This window comes from Arachis ipaensis, chromosome B3, assembly GCF_059453495.1.
Source record: "Arachis ipaensis isolate K30076 ecotype BB chromosome B3, ASM5945349v1, whole genome shotgun sequence".
Taxonomy (NCBI): domain Eukaryota; kingdom Viridiplantae; phylum Streptophyta; class Magnoliopsida; order Fabales; family Fabaceae; genus Arachis; species Arachis ipaensis.
The window spans coordinates 8,286,925-8,313,722 of record NC_142438.1 but is presented as its reverse complement, the minus strand read 5'-3'; the positions used below and the strand labels follow the sequence as shown (position 1 = coordinate 8,313,722).

Genomic DNA, 26,798 nt, shown 5'->3' with positions numbered 1-26,798 from the left:
TCCATGCATTAAACCATACATAATCTATTAGTAGATATGCTTTAGACATCACACGTTCTCTTAGATTGACATTGATGTTGACATGCATCTGTGAGGTGCCAACTTATACCAGATTGACTTTGAAAAGTAGTGTTACAAAGAGAACCAACATAACATACATGATAACATGCTAGTATATATGTTCATAAAGTTCATAGTATGCTCCAATCAGACTATGGATTTAAACTTATACATGCATTGAATTCCTTCTTTTTTCTTGGATAAAGATCATACAACAGTTAGATTCCTTTTTATTATTCTGAATTTTTGTAAAAACCATTGTATCATACCAAGAAAGACCAAAAGTGGAAAGTTTGATAATGGTTTTAGCTTCATACTCATGACAGCTGTTACACAAGTCACTGGCCCTTAGTCTATTTGGTTATTGGAAAGAAGGAAATATAGCAATGAATAAGTGGATTAAGATATCTTCAGATGCTTTTGTGGTGAATATGGATCAGTGAGGAACCAGTCACTTGGATATAATTTTGTTGTGGCCCTCAAACCAAATAACATGTTCATGTGAGGATGCTGTGTGACTCAAAATTGAGGAATCTTCTGTCATAGAAAAAATGGGGCCTCAGTCACATGAAGAAATGGGGTCATTAGTTGATTGCAGCAAACAAATGTAACTCATAATACAATGTTAACATCACATTATGGAATACAACTGGATTAGTGTTTCAATCTCAATTGTAATTTCAGAGGCCACATTTTAGTGACCACTATGTACAAATTGGGAAGGGTCCACACAGATTTCAAAGACAGATAAAAGCAAAGTGGGACATGGCAAATACAGGGACTGATCCTTGAAGCTGTTTAATCATCCTATAGTGATAATTGGATAATTGAACTGGCCAAAAACGTTCTCATTATTAAAATTAATATTATGCAAATTCATACTTAGTCGTTCTCATTATTAAAACTAATATTATGCAAATTCATACTTAGTTACTGCTTTTCTTATAATAACTTTTTTACTTAGGAGTATAGCATCATCATTATTAAATCATGAAAGTTATCTACTGCTTTCCTTTTCTTTTATTGTAAACCACATCATGAAAATTGATTTTATGAACCGCACTTCAGCTTATTATTGCCTTTGAACTTAAGAGTACATTTATATTTAAGGAGAAAATGGGAGACATTTGTTTATGTGCATAAATTTCTCATTGAGTTTCATAGTAGGATACAAAAAATGGAGAAAAACTTTCTCAGGGTAAGAAATTGCTACAAAAATTGTGTTAAGTAATCTATTTCTAAGTCAGCCTAATCTTGATGGTGCTAGCATCAACTCAAGCGAGAAGTGATATCTAAGAACATATTTTCTTCACAAGGAATTGTGAGGCCACCCATTGGATGATCATAACCAAATTCTTCCTCAGCTTGACTTAGCAAGTCTTGAAATGAAGGCTGGTTCAAGTATGATATGGGGATCACAAACCGCTTCATTTTCTCTCCAACATAAACTGCAAGATAACCTTTTGGAATTTCCATAGCTTTTGAAGATGAAGTAAATGATGCCTTTCTTACAATACCGGGTAACCGAAAACCCATTTTTGTATGTGTTGAAGAAATACTAGTTTTTCAAATGACTTGTAAATAAGATGCAAGTATTTGAGTTTCTTATGCTTTAGGATGTGAATGACTTGTGTCGTTGCCAAATGCTTGCAGCCATGAACATATATATAGATGAAGGATATGTTGTAAAATTGGTAATTGAATGGTTGGTTGTGGAGGAAGGCTATGAAATGGGACCTATTAGGAGACAAGGGCATTTAAGAGGTCACATGGTGTTGTCTTCGGGGATTTTCTCAAACCTGTAATAAGTACATAATTCAAAGTCTACCTTATGAAGAGGAGGCCAACACAAATTAGATCATGTTGTCTATGGTTTGCGGATTCCATGGGATATGTTTCTAAAAATATGGTGTACTGGAAAAATCAGGTTCACATTGGTTTGTGAGGATGTGCCTAAGTTTGGTTCAGAGTTGTGGCCAAGGTTTACAGATTTCATTGTCAATAGCAACGTCTATCTGAAGAAACATGAGATATGTCTATAGCATGTCTGATTCAGTATCTTTAGTATATGAACAAGCATTAATGTAGATGTCTTTGATTTGACATGCATAATCTCTTGGCAATTATGTCAGAAGGTGGGGTATGATGTATGAACTCTCACTTAACTTTCAAGTCCTTGAAAGAGACCTCCAAGACAATACCATGTGATCTCTTGTGATCATTTCACTATGTAGACCCCATTTTACAGCTTCATCAGAATTATTTCTTCAGGATGGCAACTATATATACACTTCTTCTTGTGTTCTCAAACAACACAAATCAGTTGCATCTCCTCAAGTATCAGTACTCACATATTTCTCTCAAATCAAATCCTTCAAGAACAATCTATTTCTTTTTTCTTTTGAACAACAAGAAGAAACAATGGCTTTCCGCATTCCAGGTATTAGAAAGGCATCACTTTCTGCATCAAAAGGAACTAATGTTCCAAAAGGCTATCTTGCAGTCTATGTGGGAGATAAGATGAGGCGGTTTGTGATTCCTGTATGTTACTTGAACCAGCCTTCATTTCAAGAATTACTAAACCAAGCAGAAGAAGAATTCGGATATGATCATCCAACCGGTGGTCTCACAATTCCATGCAGTGAGGGTGAGTTCTTAAGTCTCACTTCTCAGTTGGGTGGGCAATAAAAAACTAATAGAGATTGACATAGATTAGTTGAGATTTTGTACAGAAGGCTCTTTTGTCTTTATACCTTGAAGATTCTATAATTCCTTTGAAAGTGTAAAAATGCTATATGAATGAGAAAGTTATTTGCATCTCATTGTTAAAACTACCTTTTGGCTTTGTTTTAATCTGCATTATCTCTTATTTATGCAACAACATCAGAATTAAGTTCCAGTTTAAAACTTAAAATATGTTAGGCTATCTAAGTTCGATGATTGCCAACTTCGATGGTTCGTTTCGTTCAAACATTTAAGTTACAGTTTCTTAACAGTGGTTTGAAATCACTATTGTAAATAAGTTAAGGCATGGACTCAGTTTTCTTATAATAAAAGTAAAGAAAGAAGAAGCACTTACATGCCATTGTTTTAAAAATAAAAAAAGAAATTAAAAAAAAAATAGAAGAAGAAGAGAGTCAGAGACTAGCTTTGGGTTGTCTAATAAAATTTAGCCCTCATGTTGATAGAATTTTGAGAATTTCAATGATGATTCAATCGAGGGCTTAACCAATCAAGAGTTAACTTTCAACAATTTTAGTTAGATGGCTGGAAGAAATTGCTACCGGGAATGATAGAATTTGGATTTCATCAATGACACTATTTTCTCTGTATTCTAGAGAAATAACTTAGTGAATCTAAAACAAAAGACCATAATCAAATTGCAGGAAACATTGAATTATCCAAAATCCAAACTTGAATCCAATTTATGAACTTTAACCATATGCTTCTCTCCTTCATTTCACTGATTCACAAGGTGGAGTGCTTATGTGTTTTAGAAAGTAAAATTCTGCAGCATGCCATTATAAATTAATAGACATTTTTTTAATACCACAGTAGTAGCAATACAACAAAGAAATAAACAAAATTGAAGAGAATATACCAAAGAAATAGAATCTATAAGTAATTAGTGATGAAGTTTATAAATTCATTGAAATTGCAAAAAGAATCTGATATATATTTACATCCTTGACATCTCACTAAGATGATAGCTACTAGCTTCCACTACAAAATTGTGTCTCAACTAATCTATGTCAGTCTTCTTTAGAATTACTTATAGTCAGTTGAAGCAAGAAGTGAGGTCCAAGAAGGCTTCCTCACTGCATGGAATAGTTAGACCACCCATTGGATGATCATATCCGAATTCTTCTTCTGCTTGGCTTAGTAATTCTTGAAATGAAGTCTGGTTCAAGTACAAAATGGGAATCATAAACCGCTTCATATTCTCTCCAACATAGACAGCAAGATAGCCTTTTGGGACTTCTAAAGCCTTTGAAGATGCTTGGTTTGAATTAAATGATAGCTTTCTTCTGATACCAGCAAAACGAAAACCCATTTTTGTATGTGTTGATGAAAGACCAGTCTTAGAAATGACTTGTAAATAAGATACAAGCTTTTGAGTTTCTTATTGCTTGAGGATGTGAATGAATTGTGTTGGTCCTAAATGCTTGCAACCATGAATATTTATATAGATGGAAGGATATGTTATAAACATGTAGCTACTTGAATGATTGGTGGAGGAAGGCTATCAGATGGGACATATTAGGAGACAAAGGCATGTAAGAGATCACATGGTATTGTCCTCATTAGAGGGTAGGCCCAAAAATTGTAACTTATTTATGCAAGAGGAAATCTAATTGCCCATGGTTTGCAAATACCACGGAGTTTTGTTTATAATCTGGTGTACTTGAAAAGTTGAGGTCCATATTGTCTTGTGAGGCCAACTTTTGGTTCTGTTCTGGCCTCAGAACAGTGTTTCAGAGCTATAAATGTCTATCTGAAGAAACATGTGAGATGTCTAAACTCTAAAGCATGTTTAATGGAGTAGCTTTACCACAACGGATAGATAGAGACCTAACCTTTGATAGAAATATCCAAGACAATACCATGTGACATCTTGTGATCATTTCTCACTTTGTAGACCCCATTTTACAGCTTCATTAAAATTATTTCTTCAGGATAGCAAACTATATATACACTACTTCTTGTGTTCTCAACCAATACAAATCAGTTGCATCTCCTAAAGTATCAAAACTCACATATTTCTCTCATACAAATCCTTCAAGAACAATGGCTTTTCGCATTCCAAGTATTAGAAAGGCATCACTTTCTGCATCAAAAGGGACTAATGTTCCAAAAGGCTATCTTGCAGTCTATGTGGGAGATAAGATGAGGAGGTTTCTGATTCCTGTATATTACTTGAACCAACCTTTATTTCAAGAGTTACTAAGCCAATCAGAAGAAGAATTCGGTTATGATCACCCAACTGGCGGTCTCACAATTCCTTGCAGCGAGGATGCCTTCCTGAACCTCACTTGTCAATTAAGTGGGCAGTAAATTTTGCTCATAGAGACTGACATAGATTAGCTGAGACATTTTGTACAGAAGGCTCTTTCTTTTTGTTTTGAAGATTGTCCATTTTGGTCTCTTCATTGTATCATTCCTTTTGAAAGTGTAAAAATGAACATGAATGAGAGAAAGTTATTGCATCTCATTTGTTAACTTTTTTTTATATTTTTTATTTCTTGGCTTTTGTTGAATCAATGATCTCTTATATATTTATGCAGCAAATCAAAATTAAGTTCAACGTTGTTTTGAAGAAATTGACTGAAGTTGATGATTCATTTCATTTAAACTAGAATTTCGAATAGCTGTTTGAAAGTACAATTGAAAATCTGTTAAGAACTCACAGTTTTCTTATATTAAAAGTAAAGGAAGAGGCATTCCATGTCATTGTAAAAAGTAACACAAGCTTGAGACATTCCATGATTGAATGTCACAAACTTCAGCAATTTTCTTATGAAAGTGTAAATACTATAAAACCATAAAAAAAGCAATATTGAATTCAGAATTCAGAAAAAGAAAAAGAAAAAAAAAAGTGAAGGGAACATTTCATAAAGCAGTTTATAAATCCAAGACCAACTGGTAGTATGCATATGTGTTTTAGAATAACCAAAGGTCTAATGAGAGGCCACACGGTATTGTCTTCCTTGTGTTTATGAAAGTTGAGAGTTCTTGCCAAACACTATGAGATAGCTGAGAAGCTAATAAATGGTTAAATGCAAAGCTGATTTAATGGATTACTTCTTATGTTGCAGACATGCTTAAAACATATCACATAACCTCTTAAATAAAGGGATAGGATGCCAGAGAGGACCACATTTTGTGACTGTATCCCAACTTCTTCTGCACTTGGAGGGCATGAAATATGGTCCCACATCCTAGCCAAACATTTCAATATATCACAAGGTACATCAGTATATTCTCTACAAAAAGCAGGAACCATGTGAATAGTTTTTTGTGGTTCAACCTTACTAAAATCACATAACATGCTAATAAGTATAAAATTTATCAATTAAAACTTCTGTTGGCCGACGAAAATAGCACTTAGATTAGTTAAATGCAACACATAACATGCTTCTTAAAAATGTTAAGGCATGGTTAAAACTTCAATAAAGAAATAAGAGAACAGACATTGAGAAATATATAAATAAATGAGCCATACATCCCGTTTAAGAAATTTCTTTAGCTATAGTTTTCCATGCATATTCTTATTCTTTTATTTAAAATATTATAATTTTACATACTTTGAACTAGTGCAATCTATGAGAAAAAAATGAACAATTAAGTATGGTTTTTCTTACATCAGGCAGCTTACTACTAGATACTGCATGATGTTCTGTTTTTAGAGAGAAGATAAAATGTTTAAAAAAGAAAAAAAAAATGAAATACGAGAGTAGCTGAATTCTTTCTTTGTCATTAAACCAAAAAACAGAGGAAACACTTTGAATTTTTCATAGTAATGGTCATTCTTCTTTCATTTACTTAGAAAAATGTGTAATTACAAGTTGCCTATTGTACAAAATGTGTATACTAATCTATGTCAGTCTCCTACAGCGTGAGATTCATGGTCAATTCAAGCGAGAAGTGATTTGTTGGAAGACATCTTCACTGCAAGGAATTGTTAGACCTCCCATAGGATGATCATATCCGAACTCTTCCTCAGCTTGGCTCAACAAGTCTTGGATTGAAGGTTGGTTCAAGTATGAAACGGGGATCACAAACCGCTTCTGTTTCTCTCCGACATACACTGCTAGATGCCCCTTTGGGACTTCCACAGATTTAGAAGCTGCTTGGCTAGCTGAGAATGATGATGTCCTTCGAATAACAGGTAAACGGAAACCCATTTTTTTAAAGAAGTATGTAAGAATAACAGCAAGGAAAAGTTCCCAAGTTTAAGAAGAATGTGTTTTTAAGTGTTTGACACTTAAGATTGCCAATGAGTTGTGTTGTTTTTGAAGGCAAGAGCAAGTGTATTTATAGATTTTAAGATTCTTTGGAAAACTATTTCTAAGATAAAAGATTTTTGAAAATGATAGGAATGCATACGCATCACTACACGAGAGATCACATGGTATTGTCCTAGAGGCCTCTCTCAAGGATTAAGCAGTTGTTTGAGAATGCATACCCCACCTTGTCAAGGAATGGCTAATAAAGCAGCCACTTGTAATCAAATGCTAGGTGCTTAAGTGAAACTTAAATGTTAGTTCATAGTAGATATTACAAGGCCCACCATATATATGCAAGAGGAGGAAGTGTAATTGGAACATGTTTGTCCATGGTTTCAAATTCCAGTTGTACTGCTTATAATCTGGTGTACTTGGAAAAGCTGAGGTTCATATTGGCTCACTAGCAATAGATTCAAAGATAATAGATAAAGTCATAGTCAAGGTTTACAATTTCATTGTTAGAACTTAGAAGCAATCTCAATTTGAATAAACATGTGAGATGTCTAAAGCATGTCTACTAATTAATGGAGTAGCTGTAGTACAATCTATGAAAGAAGCATTATGTAAGGTATGCACTGTTTTGATGTAGATCTCATTAATTTCAAGAGGCTAATATGTTGGCCATTATATGAAGAAGTGGGGTATGCACTCTCAATGAACTTCCTAACACCTTCAAGACAATATCATGTGATTTCTTGTGATGCATAATACATTGCCAATTTGGTAGACCCTATCTTATTCAAATTATCTCTTGAGGAAATTGGTTTGAAGAAGATCCTAGCAACTATATATACACCACTTCTTGTGTTCTGAAGCAACACCAATCATTCACATATTCTCAAGTATTAGAAGTTTAGAAAAACTCAAATATTTCTTTCTCCTAAAAAACAATGGCTTTCCGCATACCAGGTATTAGAAAAGCAACAAAGAGCAATGATGTCCCCAAAGGCTATCTTGCAGTTTATGTTGGAGACAAAATGAAGAGGCTTTTAATTCCTATATCATACTTGAACCAACCTTTGTTTCTAGAATTGCTAAACCAAGCAGAAGAAGAGTTCGGCTATGATCATCCGAATGGTGGTCTCACAATTCCATGCGGGGAGGATGAGTTCTTAAACCTCACTTCTCAGTTGAGTAGGCTATAAATCATGCTAATGGAGAATAGATTAGTTGAGAGTAACTTGTACAGAAGGCACTTTCTTTTTGAGATTTTATATTTTGATTTCTTCCTTGTATCAATCATTTGATAAATGAGAAATTCATGACAAGATGTTGTTTAAACAAATTTAGCTTGTGCTCAAATCTGAATGAAATAAAATTTATTCATCAGTAGCATTTTCAAGTTTCAGTTCATATATATCATCAGACTATCTGCTTTCGATAGAGACTATAGTTCCTTATTTGTCCTTGAGTTGATCATGGAACAAAATACACATTTCTGTTGAAACAGTTTTAGCCAATTTGTTACTAGATTCTTCTACAACAAATGAGGTTCATGTTCTCCGCAACTCAGAATAAAATTTAGTTAATCTGTTGTTCCCATGTTTTTCCAATTCAATCATCACTGCAAAATAATATTTCCTGTTTTGTTAAAAGCTTGACACATAATACTTAAGAAATAGAAATTAACACCACATAAATCTATTTAAAAAGATTATTCTCAACGATTGATAATTATACAATTGATTATGATTTTTTTTTGGTGTCCAATTGATTATGATTATTGTCATAATAATTCATTATCATACATTGTTACCATCACATTATGGAATACAACTGGATTAATATTTCTATTTTTTTTATCTTCTCTAAAGTATGGATAAGCTTCAATCCCAATGTTATGGCTGCCACCTTGTGTCATTTATTTACTTGTTTCTATTGATAAGCTATTTAAATTAAACTCATACACTAAACTAATCTTTAAAATTATTTTAATATCTATTTTTATATATAAATTTGTACTTTGTTTTTTTGTCTTAATCCTTACTCAAAAAAAAAAAAAAAAAAAAACCCTTATTTCACTTGTTAATAACGTGATTAGAACGTGTTATATTAGTATCGATATATTATATTCACTTCAACTATCCTACATCATAAAATTTTAGTAAAATACTTCGGAAAATAAGCCATTGATCTAGAGTCTTGCAAGGTTCAAAGTTACTTCTGTTGCTTCCACTTGTTGGAGATGGACCAAGGTAAGAACCCAACTAATCACAATGTAATGCATTCACATTACACTTCATATAAACATTTAGTTTTTTTGGTCATACATTAATGGTAGTTGGGCCATAATTATATTGCACAAAATGCCAATAGGTGAGTGAAATCAAAAAGGAGGTGAGTGTAAGGCTAAAGAGAAGAAATCAGGGTGGCTTTGGTCAATGTGGTCATTGCCTGTTCCAAATCAACAAGCTAATGGCAAACACAAAAACAAAGAATACAGTTCAAAGGCATGCAATGGTAGAGCCCTATATGGTTGCAAACAATAATCCAAGAAAGTTAATTAACCACTGTAATCATAAATTTGTGTGTGTTAATAGCATGCAAAACCTTCCTTAATATGACTAATTATACTTTGAACACCCTTCTCTCTAGAAGTTTTTCCAATTAAAAAAAAAGTACCAATGGATTTTCCCATACATAACTCCTTGCCTAATAACACCTCTAGAGATTTATCAGCTCCATTCAACCTAAAACATGAACACTAAGCTTAATCACTAGGAGAGCCAAGAATACCATCATGACTTGAGAAAACATGTCAACTGCCTCTCCATCATCATGATGCCTTTCTGAAACTGCATCATCAATATCTTTATGCTATCAGTTACATACTCAAAATGTTAAAGAATATCTCACAAAAGTTGTCATCTTGAGAGGACAAAATTGATTGTATGATAAAAAACTCAAGGTTTAGTTTTATCTTGTATGAATGAAATACAGATCAAGAGAAAACACTTTCTCTTTTTCATCATTCACTGAACTACAACTCCAATTACATAATAAAAATCAAATTAAAACTTCTTTTTCCAACACATGCCCCCATAAATGTTGAAATAATATGCATAGGTTCGCATAACTGGTAAAAAACACAATATCTTCAAAAACAATTAAAAGTTTCTGCAAGTCAAAATAAGAAATGATACCTGACTCAAACCTTCCCAAACCAAAAAACATACCCATTGTTAAGTCCAAAGATGGTAACATGATAGCACCCATCAGATCTTCTCCACAACATTCACTACAACCTAGCTTCCCACTCTTGTGTCATTTCAGAGGCCACATTTTAGTGATCCCCATGTTCAAATTCAAAGACAGATGAAAGCAAAGTGGGGACATGGTAAATATAGGGACTGGTCCTTGAAGCTGTTAATCATCCTATAGTAATAATTGGATAATTGAATTGACCAAACAAGTTATCATTATTGAAACTAATATTATGCAAATTCATACTTAGTTACTGCCTTTTTTTTTTATCATAACTTTCTTTTACTGTAACGTCCCAAACTTTTTCTGAAATATTTTATATTTGATTTCTTTTATTGTTACCCTATCTTTTAATTTTATCAAAATTCCTACACTACCCTTATTCTTTTTACCAAAACCTAACCCTAATGCCTAAATTAAACCCACACACTCTTACTCTCACATAAGCATACACTCTGAAGTCTAGGGTTGCACACGGATCGGATCGGATCGGATATAGCCTAAAATTCTATCCGATCCGCAATGCACTCATCGGATCGGATCGGATACGATATCCGCATTTTTTTAGGCCGGATCCGATCCGATCCGATCCGCAAGTATGCGGATCGGATCGGATCGGATATCGGGTATATATCCGCATAATTTAAAAAAAAACTATTTTAAGATTCTATTTGACTATTTTTACAAAAAAAATCCAAAAAATTCATTTTTTATCTGTTTAAGCCTATTTACTCCTAAAATATTATCAATAATAGTTCTTTTGAATAACAAAAACAAAATAATAACACAAGATTTAAGTTTAATTATTCTAAGTTGAAGTACAACATAAAAAATTAAAAACAAAATATCATAAAATTCAGAAATAACACATTAAAATTCATATCACATTAGGGTTTATTTTCTTAAACTATGCTATTCATATGTGATGTGCGGATATGCGGATTTGCGGATCGGATCCGCGGATATCACTGCCAAATCCGCAATCCGATCCGACCATAGTGCGGATCCGATCCGATGGCTCTGCGGATCGGATAATATCCGCAAAATTTGGATCGGATGCGGATAATTACCGCGGATATGCGGATATTATCCGATCCATGTGCAGCCCTACTGAAGTCTGAACAAAAGAAATAGAGAAAAGGGGGTGAGAAAGTCACCGAGGGAAGAAGAGAAGAAGATGACGGCACTGGCAAAGCAAAGAGAAGCCGTCGCCGCTATCGAGTTATAGAGGCAGAGGGAGAGACGAATAAGGAGAGAGATGGATAAAGAGAAGGCAGCACCACTATCGTCGCTGCTGGGACTCATCGCTGGAGTTACGGTCATCGCCGTTGAAGGGGCCGCGTCGGACGGAGATATTGCCATCGCTGAAGCTCACCGCTGGTGCAACCCGAAGCTATCTCCGCCTTTACTCTGCTCCACTGCGGCTGACCCCTACCTCTCCCCTGTTCGTCAAAGCTTGTAGTGTTGCTGCGGGAGTCACTCCAGAGGAGAGGAACCACCGCCACCGTTATTCTGTTGTGTCCTTCACCGTCGACGTTGGAGAGGGTCACCGGAGCTGCTGATGCTCCATCCCCTTGTTTTCTTTGGTAAGACTCATCTTGTTCTACCTTATCTTGCCGTAAAGCCTTATTATTGACTTTGTCCTACCTTGCTTAATACCCCTTTCTGTCTTTGCTCAATTTTAAACTACCATAGGCCGTTGGATTTGCTGCCATTGTTACTGTGGTTGTCCCATGTTATTATTACTAGGGCTGTTGGCATTACTGCAGTGAGAATTGAAATTGTTGCTACTACCCAATCCAAATTCTGCACTCTTTCGTACCTTTTAATTCGGCACTCCGGGTTTGGTCTATTCGGTCCTTTAGGACCACGCTGTGAGAAGGCTTTACATTTATAACTGTTAATTTTCTTTATGGTTCATGCTATTTTGAGTTTCTAATTATATTTATAAAATTATTGTTGAAAAACTCTGATTTGATTAGAATAATTGATTTATTATAGTTGAAAAAAAAAATATATTTTTATGAAGTTCATATCTTAGAAATTTTACATGAGACTATATATATGTTTGATGAAGTTTTATATTATTTTAGAACATTTGATTTTATTCAAATATATACTTTTGAAGCATTGAAGTATTTGTTAGTACTTACTGACTTTGAAATTGTGAAATGTGTTTGAAATTACTTATGATCAAAGAAGTTATGATTAGAAAATATTTCTTATGAGAAAGTATTATTTAATTTGATACCTCATATGTTTGCAAGACTGAAGAATTTGTTATATTTGAAAATATATATTTTGAATTGGTTTGGGAGGCTCGTATAGAAAACCGTAGTTAACAGCGGTTATGACGTTAACTTAGATGCATCTAACTCAGACTCCAGCTAGCAGGGGTGTTGCTAGTCTAACGTGTAGGCCACACGTTAGATCTGTTATTCTGTTAGGACACACGAGAGGAAAGGGCTACCCATTGAGGTGGAGCCGCCCAAGTGTGGACTTTTGATTTGATTTCTGCATGAGAACTCCCTTATTGATTCGCTTATTATGATCAATTACTATTTTCTAATTAAGAAATTACTTTAATAATAATGTTATATGGTCTCATGTGGATTATAAATGTATTGTCTAGTCACTGAGTTGCAAAACTCATTCCGTTTTTCTAAAAATATTTTTCAGGAATAAATACTTGAATATGTGAGCTCTCTATCCAAGAATTATGATCTACAATAGGTATTTGTTCCTTGTTGAGTTCCTAGACGTTGTATGCTCCATATGTCACAGGCAGGATCCACTCATATTTATTTTATTTTTTGTTTGTTAAAAATATGTAATTATTCATTTTAAACATTGTAAGTTTATTTCAAATATTTGTAATTTTCTTATTCAACTTATATTTGAGTCGGTTAGGCTTGCTTGGGGATTATTTTCCTAAGCGCCGATCATGGCTCATTTTGGGCCGTGACATTTACTATCATCATAAAAGTTACCTGCTGGTTCTTTTGCACTTGTTGTACAACATAGTGAAAATTGATTTTATGAACAGCACTTTGTGCTTGTTATTGCCTTTGAACTTAATACATTTAGATTTAAGGAGAAAATGGGAGACAAATGTTTATGTGCATAAATTTCTCATTGAGATGAATAGTAGGATAACAAAAAATGGAGAAAATCTTTCTCAGTGTAACTGGGTAAGAAATTGTTACAAAAATTGTGTTAAGTAATCTATTTCTAAGTCAGCCTAATCTTGATGGTGCTAGCATCAACTCAAGCGAGAAGTGATATCTAAGAACATATTTTCTTCACAAGGAATTGTGAGGCCACCCATTGGATGATCATAACCAAATTCTTCCTCAGCTTGACTTAGCAAGTCTTGAAATGAAGGCTGGTTCAAGTATGATATGGGGATCACAAACCGCTTCATTTTCTCTCCAACATAAACTGCAAGATAACCTTTTGGAATTTCCATAGCTTTTGAAGATGAAGTAAATGATGCCTTTCTTACAATACCGGGTAACCGAAAACCCATTTTTGTATGTGTTGAAGAAATACTAGTCTAAGAAATGAAAATAAGATGTAAGTTTTTGAGTTTCTTGTGCTTTAGGATGTCAATGACTTGTGTTGCTGCTTGCTTGCAGCCATGAACATATATATAGATAATAGAATATGCTATAAACATAATGCCACTTGAATGATTGGTGGAGAAAGTGTAAGAGATGGTAGCCATGGGACTTATTAGGAGACAAGGTCATAAAAGAGATCACATGGTGTTGTCTTAGATAATTCAAGGTCCATTTATGTATACAACAGCAAGTTTGATTCGATCATGTTGCCTATGGTTTTGCAAATTCCAAGGGATATGTTAACAATCTGGTGTACTTAAAAATGAGGTTCATATCAACCAAGTTGGGTTGGTCTAGTGGTTAGCTCACTAGTCCGCTTAAGCAAGTGTCGGGGGTTCGAATCCCGCCTTGTGCATGCAGCAACCTATTGGCCAGCGGCAAACCCTTAAATGGAGCTCAGTACCGCGACGGATTAGTCCTTGACCTGCCGGGTTGGGGGATACCGTGGGAAACCAAAAAAAAAAAAATGAGGTTCATATCGGATCATTATCATGTGTCCAATTTTGGTTCTCTTCTGGCCTCAGAACACTTCGTTTCAGAGATATAAATCAGGTTGTGGACAAGGTTTACTGATTTCATTGTCACAAGCAATTCTAAATCTGAAGAAACATGTGAGATGTCCAAAGCATGTCTAATTCAGTATCTTTAGTACAACTACATTGCTTTAATTTAGATGTCTTTGATTTGATATGTGTAGTTTCTTGGCAATTATGTCAGAATATGATGTATGAACTCCAAGACAATACCATGTGATCACTTGTGATCATTTCACAATGTAGACCCTATTTTACAGCTTCATCTGAATTATTTCTTCAGGATAGCATCTATATATACACCACTTCTTGTGTTCTCAACCATCACAACTCATTTGCATCTCCACAACTATCAAAGCTCACATATTTCTCTGATACAAATCCTTCAACAACAATATATTACTTTTTCTTTTGAGCAACAAGAAACGATGGCTTTCCGCATTCCAGGTATTAGACGGGCCACATCTTTCTCTGCATCCAAGGGAACTAATGTTCCAAAAGGCTATCTTGCAGTCTATGTAGGAGATAAGATGAAGCGGTTTGTGATTCCGGTATCATACTTGAATCAGCCTTCATTTCAAGAATTACTGTGCCAGGCCGAAGAGGAATTCGGATATGATCATCCAACTGGTGGTTTGACAATTCCATGCAGTGAGGATGAGTTTCAAAACCTCACTTCTGAATTAAGTGGACAGTAAATTGTGCTAATAGAGACTGACATAGATTAGATGAGACAATTTTGTAAAGAAGGCTCTTTCTTTTATTTTGAAGATTGTCAATTTTGGTGTCTTCCTTGTATCATTCCTTTGAAAGTGTAAAAATGTTCTATGAATGAGAAAGTTATTGGCTTATTGCAGCTTTTTGTTCAACCTGAATAATTTCTAATATATGTGGCAAACTGGCAATATCAAAATAAAGTTTCTTTCACAATTTGTTAAAACTACTAAAGTAAATATGTGAAGGACTAGTAGATTTCTTGTATTAAAAGTTGAGGAAGAGGCACTTCCTTTCTTTCTTCTATGGAAGCAGACCCAAGTAGGTGGTGAAGGCAAGAGTCTAAATAAAGTTCCATCTGTTACAAACATGAAAAGGAAGAGGCACTTCCTTGTTATTGAAAAAGGATGTACAGGCTTTGAGAACAACCTAATGCCTGCTTAAATTCATGCTTCAAGAGTCATTTGATTTATTTGAACAATTTTAGTTAGCTGGATGAAAAAGCAAAACAGAAGTTGCTGCATAGAAATATCTATCTATTTGGATTTCGGCAACGACACTATTTAGAGGTATAGAACATTTCATCATAAGATCAATTGCAGCAAATTTTAGATGGATGGCTCTCAATTTCAGAACTCACAACCCAAAAGAATGATAATAATGAGGGGAACATTTAATAATATAAACTTGGATCCAATATATTTAACTTAGCCATATGACTGAAAATCAGTTAATGATTCAGTCCTTCATGTCATAAAGCAATTTACAGATTCAAGGCCAACTTGTGGTGTGCTTATGTGTGTTAGAAAGGGCTTTTGGAAACAAATTTGCAGCATTTCATAAACTTTTTTATACAACAGAAGCAGAAACGGAACAAATGCACAAGTGAAGAGCATATGCAAAGCACTTAAGTCTATAAATCTTTTGAGATGAAGTCTATAAATTCATTGAAATTGGGAGGAAAAATTCTGATATTTACATCCTTGCCATCTCAATGAGATGATGTTATGCTACAAAGAAAACTTATACTATAGTTCCTGCTACACAAAATTGTCTCTCAATTCTTGTTACAGAAAAGGAAAAGTTTCACTCTGAATTAATCTATGTCAGTCTCCTTCGGCAGGACTTGTGCTAAGTCAGTTTAAGCGAGATGTGAGGTCCAAGAAAGCATCCTCACTGCATGGAATAGTGAGACCACCCATTGGATGATCATATCCAAATTCTTCTTCTGCTTGGCTTAGTAATTCTTGAAATAAAGGTTGATTCAAATAAGAAATGGGAACCACAAATCGCTTCATCTTCTCGCCAACATACATGGCAAGATAGCCTTTCGGGACTTCCACAACTTTGGAAGTTGCTTGGTTTGCAGTAAATGATGTCTTTCTTCTGATACCAGCCAAAAGAAAACCCATTGTTGTATGTATGTGTTGATGAAATATTAGTCTTAGATATGACTTGTGAATAAGATGCGATCTTTTGAGTTTTTCTTTTGCTTTAGGATGTGAATGACTGCAACCATGAACATATATATAGATAAAAGGATATGTTATAAACACACCGATATTAGAATGGTTGGTGGAGGAGGGCATCAGATAGGACCAGTTAGGAGACAAGGGCATGTAAGAGTTCACATGGTATTGTCTCGGCGGACTTTCATATGTATCACAGTATCAGCTTGTTAAACTACATAATTCAAGGTCCACCTTGTAGAGGGTAGGCCAACAGATTGCAATGTTTTGCAAATTTCATGGTTGTGTTGTTTATAATCTGGTGTACTTGAAGAGTTGAGGTTCATATTAGTTCTCATCTGGCCTCATATCAACAGATTTCATTATCAGTTGTATGTCAATTTGAAGAAGCTTGTGAGATGTCTAAAGCATGTCTCATGGAGTACCTTAAGTACAACTACAATGCTTGAAGAAGCATACTTCACCTATCAATTTGTGTAGATTTTCATTATATTTCAAGTGGATATCATATATTAGCCACTTAGCAATTACCTCAGAAGGTGGGATATGTACTCTCACTTAACTTCTTTGGTCCTAATCTTATGAAAGAGACCTCCAAGACAATACCATGTGATCCCTTGCTAACCCTTGTCACTATGTAGACCCCATTTTACTGCTTCATCTGAATAATTTCTTCAGGATGGCAACTATATATACACTTCTTCTTGTGTTCTCAACCAACACAAATCAGTTGCATCTCCTCAAGTATCAAGAACTTACATTTTTCTCTCATACAAATCCCTCAGGAACAATGGCTTTCCGCATTCCAGGTATTAGAAAGGCATCACTTTCTGCATCAAAAGGGACTAATGTTCCAAAAGGCTATCTTGCAGTCTATGTGGGAGATAAGATGAGGCGGTTTGTGATTCCTGTATGTTACTTGAACCAATCTTCATTTCAAGAATTACTAAACCAAGCAGAAGAAGAATTTGGATACGAACATCCAACTGGTGGTCTCAAAATTCCATGCAGTGAGGATGAATTCCTAAACCTCACTTTTCAAATGGTTGGGCAGTAAATTGTTCTAATAGAAACTGACATAGCTTAGCTGAGACAAATTTTGTACAGAAGGCTCTTTCTTTTATTATAAACTTTGTCCATTTTGGTCTCTTCCTTGTATCATTCATTTGAAAGCGTAAAAATGTTGAATGAGAACATTACAGCATGACATTGTCAAAATTTGTTTGCTTTTGTCTGATATGAATGATCTCTAATATATGCAACAACATCATAATAAAATTAAACATGCTCCGATTGCCCAGAACTTTTAAAGAACAATAAAAGAGAATTGCAAATTTGTAATCCACGTAGATTCAATGACTATCTAACTAATATTATATGAAATTGGAATCCATTAAAACATGGCCCTACAAATGAGCAAATCTATTTCTTTCATACAAATAAAAATTAAAAGTACAATATGCAATGGTTTCAAATATACTAGTTACAGTTGTATATATCAGAAAGGTGTACATCATTGTAAAAAATTAGAGAAAACAAGCTTCAGAGGGATGTCAAATTCAAGTGAAACAATCAAAGTTGGTGAGCTTCTGATCTGGGAGAGATTACAGTGTGAATATGTGGTAATAGTATAAACTGTGAAGACTATAGAGACATAAGATCCAACAACCTTTAGCATAGAAGAAACTAATTCAAAGGAAATATCAGAAGAGATTGGTTGAATAACTTATAGATTCGCTCAATTAGCTTTAAGTAATCAAGTTATGGATTTGTTTCAACAAATTAGCTAGCTCACTGGAATAGCAAAACTGAAGATGTAGAGAAGGATCTGTATCAATTTCAACAATGATAGTTCTTTTGCTAGTACCTAATAACTACTACCTAGAGAAATAATTTAGTCTTATATCTTCTAGATGGCTAAAATCAATGACTAAAATTTGTGACTGCATTTACTATCTAGAGAAGTAAAGCAGTTCATCATAAGCAGGAGATTCATTTGCCAGCAGTAAAGCATTATTTAGATGCATTCATGTTCACATGGATGCATTCAAAAGTGAAGTTCATATGCAAAGAAATTGAGTATACAAGTCCTTAGGGATAAGGTGTTTAAATTCATTGAACTAGGGGAAAAATTTCTGATATTACATCCTTGACATTTCAATGAGATGGTAGTCAGTATCTGCCAATAAAACGGAAGTAAAAAAGAAAAAGTCTAAGTGCCTGCTGTACAAATTTGTCTCTCAATTAATCTAAGTCAGTCTTGTTTTCCTTCGACTATACTATAGTCCATTCAAGCGAGACGTGAGATCCACGAAAGCATTCTCCTTGCAAGGAATAGTGAGGCCACCCATTGGATGACCATATCCGAATTCTTCTTCTGCTTGGATTAGTAACTCCTGAAATGAAGGTTGACTCAAATAGGAAATAAGAATCACAAACCGCTTCATCTTCTCTCCAACATAGACTGCAAGATAGCCTTTTGGGACGGAGGCTGCTTGGGTTACAGCAGATGATGCCCTTCTAATAGCAGGTAAGCGAAATCCCATTGTTTTCTTTTGCTTCAAACTAATAAAAATGCAAATGATCTCAAAGGGTGTAAAGAAGAATTGTTGTTGCTACTGATTTGTGTTGCTTTAGAGTGCAAGGGTAACCGTCTATATATAGATATACCATCTATAAGTTTTTGTAATTAGCCATTCGATAAGGCCTACTTTGAGACAAGGGCGAAACGAAGATCACATGGTAGTGTCTTCATTGTGTTTATGAAAGATTACTTTAGATTTGAGAGTTCTTGCCAAACAATGTTGCCACCTTTTGAAAGAGACAACTGAGAAGCTAATAAATGGTTAAATACAAAGCTGATTTAATGGACTACTACTTATTATGTCGCAGACATGTTTAAGACATATCACATAAGTTGGCTCTTCATACTGATGGGTAACCTACTAAATCAGTGGAAATTGTCTAATAATGATGCAGAGTGGATATGACTACATTTATTGCAATAGAATACAGATCACAGGGTACATCAGTACGTGAAAGGATTCATATGAGATGTCTTAAAACATGTCCATAAATAAATATGAATATATAGCCATCAAGTACCTGTTTTCATTGCCAAGATTATTTCAACAGTTGGTAGCTATATATTAGCATTTAGTCAATTTCTCAACATTGAAGAAAATGTGACATGTCTAAAGCATGTTTACAAAAATATGGAATACCAATTAAGACATGAAACAAATATAAGGCTTCAGTTTGATCTTATCTCATTTGATTGCAGTGGCTTCAGTCTTGGCTATTCTTTGAGAAGGTGGGGGCATTCACTCTTAACCACTTCTAAGACAGCACCATGTGATCTCTCGTGTGTATGCCCCGCAATCCTATAGTGACTTCAACAATAATTTTATCTTGGAAATAATAATCTTCCAAAGAATCTTAAAATCTATAAATACATTTCCTCCTGTCTTCAGAAACAACACAATTCATTGCCATTCTTAAGCATCAACACTTAACAGATTCTTATCTTAAACTTGAAAGCTTTTCTGCTCTAGTTCTTACATACATACAGAAAAAATGGGTTTCCGTTTACCTGTTATTCGAAGGGCATCATCATTCTCAGCTAGCGAAGCAGCTTCAAAATCTGTGGAACTCCCAAAAGGGTATCTTGCAGTGTATGTTGGAGAGAATCAAAAGCGTTTTGTGATCCCCGTATCATACTTGAACCAACCTTCATTCCAAGACTTGTTGAGTCAAGCTGAAGAAGAATTTGGATATGATCATCCCATGGGAGGTCTCACTATTCCTTGTAGTGAACATGTCTTCCAACGGATCACTTCTCGCTTGAATGGGCTATAAATCTCAGACTGTAGAAGATTGACATAGATTAGCATATACATGTTGTATAGAATAGATTAGTATAGAGAATCAGATGACAAACTCAAAGAGTATGTCTACTTTTGTTGAATAGTGACGAATTGACAATGAATTCAGTTATGTTCACTTGTTCCTGCAATTAGGAGCTTACATAAGCAAAGTTACTCACTGAAACTTGATTATTTGCCTGTTTGAATAAATTTCAAAGTAGGAGCTGAACACCTTACTTCTTATTAAAACATTTGCACTTGAATAAAAAGTTACATTGCATATCACAAATTTGTTTGATTTTGCATTACAATGGTGAAGTAAAATAACTGCCAACTTATACACACATGCATCAAACAATTCTTTATTCATATTCACACAGAACAGTTGTTGGACTGCAACTTCTGTGATTTTTAAAGCAGAATATTCTCCTATAAAACTATCTGAAGCTGCATAATTTGAATTTTACATCCATCAATTGTTAGAAAATCATATCTTGATGACAACTTTGACACAATTTGGCTCTTTGAGTAGATCAAATGCTTTGCTTATATCTGTCAATGGGACCTCATGGGTGAATAGCTCCTGAAGAGGGAACTCCTGTGAAAATGTAAATAAATAGTCCGAATACATTAAATAATTGTGAGACTTCTTCATCAATGTATTAAGCATATTCCAGAAACGATAACGTAGTGTATCTATTGAACTTAAGTGTCTTTAAAGTTTAAAGTACCTCCTTTTGGCATTTGTCAGCTACAATTGAAAGGTCTGACATGGTTTTTAGACCTCCAAAAACAGAACCCTTCAGAGTTCTGCCAGCCAGAATTGTTGTATGATTGAAAGGCACAATAGGTTCATTTGGCGCGCCAATAGATATTGCTTTACCGGTTCCCTACATAATCCGAAACAACAATTAGAAGCAAGGATCATATAATAATTTGATGAAATCAAACAGCTGAATTACTTGACAGAAGTGAAACTAACCATCTTTGTGGCTGCTAAGGATTCACTAATCAAAGATGGAACTCCAGTGCACTCAAAAGAATAATCCACACCAAATCCATCACTCAGTTCCTTCACCAATTCTGATGGAGGTTTATCAGAATCTTGAGGATTTATAAAATCAGTCATTCCAAAAGCTTTCCCTTTTTCTCTCTTCATCTCATTTGTGTCAATCCCTATTATCTTAGTAGCCCCCAGCATTTTCGCTCCGCTTATAGCCTGCATCACAAGGTCATTATCAAAACTCATCAAGGCTCAAAACTAGAAGCAAACTACTCCCTCCATCCATCGATAACTGTCGGATATGTACGAAATTTTTTTCAGTCCGACAGTTATTGATGGACGGATTGAGTAACTTCCAACAAATCTCTTTGAAGCATACCCCTAATCCTACAGCACCAAGACCAAAAACAGCAACACTTGATCCACTTTCAACTTGGGCTTCCTTCCATGCAGCTCCATAGCCAGTTGAAAACCCACATGAGATGAAGCTAGCATGGGCTAGATTGATGCCTGGATCAACCTTGAGAAGGTAATTGGCATTGACAACCGTGTACTCGGACCACGTGGCGCAAGTCCAAGTGTGTTTTAACTTCTTGCCTCTGCAGGACATTCTAGAAGTGTTATCTGGCATGAAGCCAGTAATTCTGAAAGGATATGTCAGGCAAAGGTTGGTCTTTCCAGAAACACAATTCCGGCAATGTCCACACTCTCCTATATATGTTGGGATCACCATATCCCCTTCTTTAAGATTTTTCACTTCATCTCCAACTGTCTCTACAACACTGCAATTAATTAAAATTTAAAACCAATTCATCATGTTCATGGATGGAATTCTATCATTGATACAATACAATGCAGTATGTGGACATAGAATCTATCTTACCCAACTCCTTCATGTCCAGGTACTAGAGGGAAACCATTAACATATGGAGATCCTTGAATGCCTGAAACATCAGTGTGGCAGATGCTAGCACAAAGCATCTTAACTCGAACTTCGCCTGATTTCGGCGGATCAACTTGAATCTCTTCAAGCTTTAGTGTCATTCCTAATCCCCAGCACACTGCAGCTGCAAAAAGCAAATAACTTTGCATAATATCATGTTTGCAAGTAACATGAAAGTTAATTGATTTCTACATGCATGCTTAATGTTGATATAATGATAAAAATTATACCTTTACAGGTAATAACACCCTGTGAAGTGCTCATCTTTGTAAGAATTTGCTCAATTTAGAAACTTGCTATGCTGAAAGCCAAAGTTTTGGCTTTGAACTGAAAAGAATGGGAAGGTGCAGTTCTAAACTTAAACTAGCAAATAGTAATATGTACAACAAGATAAAGATTCATTTCAACACATGATTCTTTTTCTTTTATTATTATTTGTTTTTTTTTTTTTTTCAAAAAAAAATTTGTTTTAAAAGAACCGACATACAAAATTAATCTAAAAAATATAATATTCATATAATGCATAGGATGCTCAGCAAGAACATAGGAAGGAAAAAATGCTAAATTTGGTTTACATAAATACCAAAAATGAAAGTGTCAAAGGAAAAATTAATGTGTGCAGACAAACAGTTGAAAATGACAGTTGAAAATGTGTATATAGACTTGAAGTGGAAAATTGCATGGACTTGAAAAAACTATTAAATCCATTTGATTTGCTATGCACCTGAAAATTTGTCCCACCGAATTATCTTAAAAGTCTCAAGAACAAAATTTTAATATAGGTGTTAGATAAACAAAAAATATCTTTAAAATACAAATCAATATCCTAATAGAAGGATGAATTCATCTCGGAAATTTTTAAAGTAATAAAAATTTAAATATTTCCTATACCAACTATAAATGTCTGTGAACATTCTTTTATTATTATTATTATTATTATTATTATTATTATTATTTACAATGTCTCGCTATTTAATCTAGCTGGTGCTAAATAGTCATAAGACAATTGATTCACTACCTTAGTCTCCAAAACTTGAAAGCAGGAAATGGTGTGTGTATCACAAAACCGAAATTCAATAGGGATGCTACATATAATATAATATAGAAAAAGTATAATATTATACAGTAGAATTGGAAAAGGCTAAAAGTGATGCAACAAGCTATTATGACATGAATCATAACTTTCTCATTCAGATAAAAAATTTTACATTTCCGAAAGAATTGATCAAGGAAGAAACCAAGGTGAAGAAAAATAAAGTGCCATGTGTACAAAATTTGTTTCAACCAATCTATCTATCTACCTATCTATCTTCATTAGCATGATCTTATAACCCATTTAAGCCAGAAGTGATGTTTAGAAACTCATCCTCCCTGCATGGAATAGTGAGACCACCTGCCGGATGATCATATCCATATTCATCTTCTGCCTGACTTAGTAATGCTTGAAATGAAGGTTCATTCAAGTATGATATCGGAATCATGAACCTCCTCATTTTGTCTCCGACATAGACTGCAAGATAGCCTTTTGGGACTACAAATCGCTTGGAACTTACTTCAGTTGCAGAAATTGATGCCCTTCTTGTGCCTAGTATGCGAAACCCCATTTTGTTCTAAGAAAATAGATAGAGATCTTCAAGCACTTGTGAGAGAGAAAAAGCTGAGTTAGGATGCTTTAAATTTGATATGCAAATGACTTGTTCTGCTTTGAGAGCTCAAGAATTATAGTGTATATATAGTTACAATTTGCTAACAATCAATTTTGCAATGAAGAGGACTAAATTAGAGTTGATTTTGTTCATGTGTTCATCTATTATTACTAGACATGCTTTAGACATCTCACAAATTTTCATTAGAATGACAATTTTATGCCATACATCTGCCAACAAATAATAGCAGAGTAATAAGTTATGAAATTTGTGAATCACAAGCAAGACTTGATTGATAGCTTCGAAACAGTGTCCGGGAATCAAGATTCGAGCCGACACTGAATATATCACAAGGTTGTGTGGATGTGAATAAAGTTCTAAGCAACAGCAACTGAATAATAGATGAGGTTTGGCATGACCTTGCCTAACAGCTATACACAAGATTTTCAAGATCTAGATTTCATTTTCAAGCAGTGATTGTGTTGGAAAATCTTACATAATGTGGGTCATTTACTCCTGAATCATTAATAGTTCTTCATAAAGACCTCCAAAACACTCCATGTGAAGGTTCATGAGTCTTTGTCCTTCACTAGACCCCATCAAACAGTTCATAACCATTCAGTTCCACACAAGCTGAAGCAATTTTATGATCTATATATACCAATACTCATCTTAGCATTCTCAAACCCAAAACATAAAGCATCAAACTTGAAACGCTTGTTTCGCATACAAGTTACTTGAGATCATTCTTAACAAAGAAGAAGCAATGGGATTTCGCTTACCTGGTATTAGAAAAGCAACACAAGCAGCTTCAAAGGGTGGAGAAATTCCAAAGGGGTATCTTGCAGTGTATGTAGGAGAAAAGATGAAGAGGTTTATAGTTCCGATATCATACTTGAACCAACCATCATTTCAAGACTTGCTGAGTAAAGCAGAAGAAGAATTTGGTTATGTTCATCCAATGGGTGGCCTCACAATTCCTTGCACAGAAGATTTGTTCTGCAGCATCATATCAATTTTGGATTGAATGCTGCATTCTTCAAAAAAAAAAAAAAAGCTGACATAACATAGATTAGCTCAAAGCAAACAATTACAATTGTACAGTGTGTAGATAGATTGTTTATTTTCCCTTTGCTTTCAAGCAAAAGTGGAACATGTTTGAAAGATGCAGAACATCCAATGATCAAAGCTTCTCTTCCTTGTCATTGTTCTTTGAAAATGATTATGATATTATCCAAAGGGAGCTACTCAAATGAAGATGCAAAAAACATCTTTTTATAAAGATGCTTTGTATAAAAGTGTGATTTATTGATTTGGCCACACTTCAAATAAAAACAACACTTTTATAACATATCAAAATCTAACCCTACACTCCATCATCTAAGGGTCAAAAAGAAAAATCATCACATGAAGACAATTATAATATCTTCATGGGAGTACCCACCTTATCCAAATTACCGGGCAACTTAGTTCCGTAATTATGAAATAACTTCACTGCTTTCTTAAGGTATTATATTGATTTCGGGCTGCTTTCATAGAAAAAGTAAGTTCACTTCTTGTGAAGCTATGCAAAATTCTCCCTTTAGTTTTTCTCCAATACATGTATTATGTTAGTATACTTCGGCAACGATAGAGATATAAGAAGAATAAAATGGCCCATGCAGGTTTCGAACCTGCGACCTTCGCGTTATTAGCACGACGCTCTAACCAACTGAGCTAATGGGCCAGTTGTGTTGTAACAAGGAATATATATATTATCTTAGTATACTTCAGCAACGGTGGAGATAGAAAAGAAAAAAATGGCCCATGCAGGTTTCGAACCTGCGACCTTCGCGTTATTAGCACGACGCTCTAACCAACTGAGCTAATAGGCCAGATGTTAATTAATTATCGTTATTTTCGTTTTGTTTGATTTAGATAGTTTTTTTTTTATATATATATATCATAACCTATCAATTTGGAGTAAAAACTTATTTATTTTATACTTTAAAAATATACATACATTTGTTTCACACTAATACATAAAAAAAACTTATTTATATATATATCATAACCTATCAATTTGGAGTAAAAACTTATTTATTTTATACTTTAAAAATATACATACATTTGTTTCACACTAATACATAATAATGATACTATACTAATAATTTATCTCTCTAAATTACCAAAAATATTTATACTATTGTTTTTTCGATGATTTAAATTAGTTTTAATATCTTTTATAATTAACTACGCAACATTCAATTCTAGGAATTAAATAATTAATAAAATACTCATGAGATTAAGATAAACAATCACTGGAGTAGTACGCTAAAGTATGCTATTTTATTATTTATTTATTTATTTGTTTTTGGATTGTTAGCCTATCATACAAACGATAATCCATTGATTGATGATGGTAGGGAAAAACTACTAGAAGTATTGTCGTTTGAAATTATTAAAAAAAAAAAAAGAAAAAAAAAAAGCAGCATACTCTTGCATGGTCTACTACAGTCTCTCTTCCATCATGTTTAAGTATTTTCTTTGCAAATTATGATTCTTGTATTGATATATTAATTGAATAATAAATCGTTAATGAATATTTATAACAAAATTATTTATTCTATGGTATAAATATTAGAAAATTATTAATTTTTAATTTATTTACAAGTGATATATATATTAATTATAATTTTTAATTTAATTATTTTATATTAAATGACTTATATAACGATAATTTTATTTATT

The 26,798-nt window shown here is 34.1% G+C and overlaps 13 protein-coding genes and 2 non-coding genes across 18 annotated transcripts; 5 read left to right on the top strand and 10 right to left on the bottom strand.

Moving 5' to 3' along the window:
- Positions 1–1,121: 1,121 nt before the first annotated feature.
- On the bottom strand, positions 1,122–1,708 carry LOC148569754 (auxin-induced protein 15A-like). The gene has a single exon (XM_088509730.1). It carries the CDS (start codon positions 1,594–1,596, stop codon positions 1,330–1,332), a length of 267 nt encoding a protein of 88 aa, XP_088365856.1. The 5' UTR covers positions 1,597–1,708; the 3' UTR covers positions 1,122–1,329.
- Positions 1,709–2,387: 679 nt separating this feature from the next.
- Positions 2,388–2,894, top strand: LOC107634286 (auxin-induced protein X10A-like). Its single transcript, XM_021118296.2, has one exon. It carries the CDS (start codon positions 2,482–2,484, stop codon positions 2,746–2,748), a length of 267 nt encoding a protein of 88 aa, XP_020973955.2. The 5' UTR covers positions 2,388–2,481; the 3' UTR covers positions 2,749–2,894.
- Positions 2,895–3,676: 782 nt separating this feature from the next.
- On the bottom strand, positions 3,677–4,441 carry LOC107629981 (auxin-induced protein 15A-like). The gene has a single exon (XM_016332964.3). It carries the CDS (start codon positions 4,112–4,114, stop codon positions 3,839–3,841), a length of 276 nt encoding a protein of 91 aa, XP_016188450.3. The 5' UTR covers positions 4,115–4,441; the 3' UTR covers positions 3,677–3,838.
- On the top strand, positions 4,400–5,290 carry LOC148569753 (auxin-induced protein X10A-like). Its single transcript, XM_088509923.1, has one exon. It carries the CDS (start codon positions 4,849–4,851, stop codon positions 5,113–5,115), a length of 267 nt encoding a protein of 88 aa, XP_088366049.1. The 5' UTR covers positions 4,400–4,848; the 3' UTR covers positions 5,116–5,290.
- A 1,204-nt stretch (positions 5,291–6,494) lies between these two features.
- Positions 6,495–7,432, bottom strand: LOC107628812 (auxin-induced protein 15A-like). Its single transcript, XM_016331416.3, has one exon. The coding sequence runs from the start codon at positions 6,963–6,965 to the stop codon at positions 6,690–6,692; it is 276 nt and encodes a 91-aa protein (XP_016186902.1). The 5' UTR covers positions 6,966–7,432; the 3' UTR covers positions 6,495–6,689.
- A 5,869-nt stretch (positions 7,433–13,301) lies between these two features.
- On the bottom strand, positions 13,302–14,023 carry LOC107628815 (auxin-induced protein 15A-like). Its single transcript, XM_016331420.3, has one exon. The coding sequence runs from the start codon at positions 13,798–13,800 to the stop codon at positions 13,534–13,536; it is 267 nt and encodes an 88-aa protein (XP_016186906.1). The 5' UTR covers positions 13,801–14,023; the 3' UTR covers positions 13,302–13,533.
- A 710-nt stretch (positions 14,024–14,733) lies between these two features.
- LOC148569752 (auxin-induced protein 15A-like) lies at positions 14,734–15,283 on the top strand. The gene has a single exon (XM_088509921.1). The coding sequence runs from the start codon at positions 14,856–14,858 to the stop codon at positions 15,123–15,125; it is 270 nt and encodes an 89-aa protein (XP_088366047.1). The 5' UTR covers positions 14,734–14,855; the 3' UTR covers positions 15,126–15,283.
- A 685-nt stretch (positions 15,284–15,968) lies between these two features.
- On the bottom strand, positions 15,969–16,996 carry LOC107628798 (auxin-induced protein X10A-like). Its single transcript, XM_016331402.3, has one exon. It carries the CDS (start codon positions 16,758–16,760, stop codon positions 16,278–16,280), a length of 483 nt encoding a protein of 160 aa, XP_016186888.3. The 5' UTR covers positions 16,761–16,996; the 3' UTR covers positions 15,969–16,277.
- A 1,702-nt stretch (positions 16,997–18,698) lies between these two features.
- LOC148569751 (auxin-induced protein X10A-like) lies at positions 18,699–20,043 on the bottom strand. Its single transcript, XM_088509922.1, has one exon. The coding sequence runs from the start codon at positions 19,154–19,156 to the stop codon at positions 18,890–18,892; it is 267 nt and encodes an 88-aa protein (XP_088366048.1). The 5' UTR covers positions 19,157–20,043; the 3' UTR covers positions 18,699–18,889.
- A 143-nt stretch (positions 20,044–20,186) lies between these two features.
- On the top strand, positions 20,187–20,625 carry LOC107628819 (auxin-induced protein 15A-like). The gene has a single exon (XM_021117996.2). It carries the CDS (start codon positions 20,187–20,189, stop codon positions 20,466–20,468), a length of 282 nt encoding a protein of 93 aa, XP_020973655.2. The 3' UTR covers positions 20,469–20,625.
- An 88-nt stretch (positions 20,626–20,713) lies between these two features.
- Positions 20,714–23,307, bottom strand: LOC107628796 (alcohol dehydrogenase 1). Its single transcript, XM_016331400.3, has 6 exons — positions 22,653–23,307; positions 22,363–22,546; positions 21,859–22,261; positions 21,459–21,695; positions 21,208–21,366; positions 20,714–21,074 (listed from the first exon to the last, which is right to left on the bottom strand). The coding sequence occupies exons 1-6, from the start codon at positions 22,684–22,686 to the stop codon at positions 20,964–20,966; spliced, it is 1,128 nt and encodes a 375-aa protein (XP_016186886.1). The 5' UTR covers positions 22,687–23,307; the 3' UTR covers positions 20,714–20,963.
- Positions 23,308–23,568: 261 nt separating this feature from the next.
- On the bottom strand, positions 23,569–24,985 carry LOC148569750 (auxin-induced protein X10A-like). 4 transcript variants are annotated; one of them, XM_088509917.1, is made up of 3 exons: positions 24,851–24,985; positions 24,565–24,719; positions 23,569–24,061 (listed from the first exon to the last, which is right to left on the bottom strand). In XM_088509917.1, the coding sequence occupies exon 3, from the start codon at positions 24,024–24,026 to the stop codon at positions 23,748–23,750; it is 279 nt and encodes a 92-aa protein (XP_088366043.1). In that variant the 5' UTR covers positions 24,027–24,061; positions 24,565–24,719; positions 24,851–24,985; the 3' UTR covers positions 23,569–23,747. The 4 variants fall into 4 exon arrangements, with proteins under 4 accessions (XP_088366043.1, XP_088366044.1, XP_088366042.1 ...); XM_088509918.1 differs by having other exon boundaries at positions 23,569–24,032; XM_088509916.1 differs by lacking the exon at positions 24,565–24,719.
- LOC148569749 (auxin-induced protein 15A-like) lies at positions 24,765–25,096 on the top strand. The gene has a single exon (XM_088509924.1). The coding sequence runs from the start codon at positions 24,835–24,837 to the stop codon at positions 25,093–25,095; it is 261 nt and encodes an 86-aa protein (XP_088366050.1). The 5' UTR covers positions 24,765–24,834; the 3' UTR covers position 25,096.
- Positions 25,097–25,720: 624 nt separating this feature from the next.
- TRNAI-AAU (transfer RNA isoleucine (anticodon AAU)) lies at positions 25,721–25,794 on the bottom strand. Its single transcript has one exon. It is a non-coding gene; the product is annotated as a tRNA-Ile (tRNA).
- Positions 25,795–25,868: 74 nt separating this feature from the next.
- TRNAI-AAU (transfer RNA isoleucine (anticodon AAU)) lies at positions 25,869–25,942 on the bottom strand. Its single transcript has one exon. It is a non-coding gene; the product is annotated as a tRNA-Ile (tRNA).
- Positions 25,943–26,798: the final 856 nt, after the last annotated feature.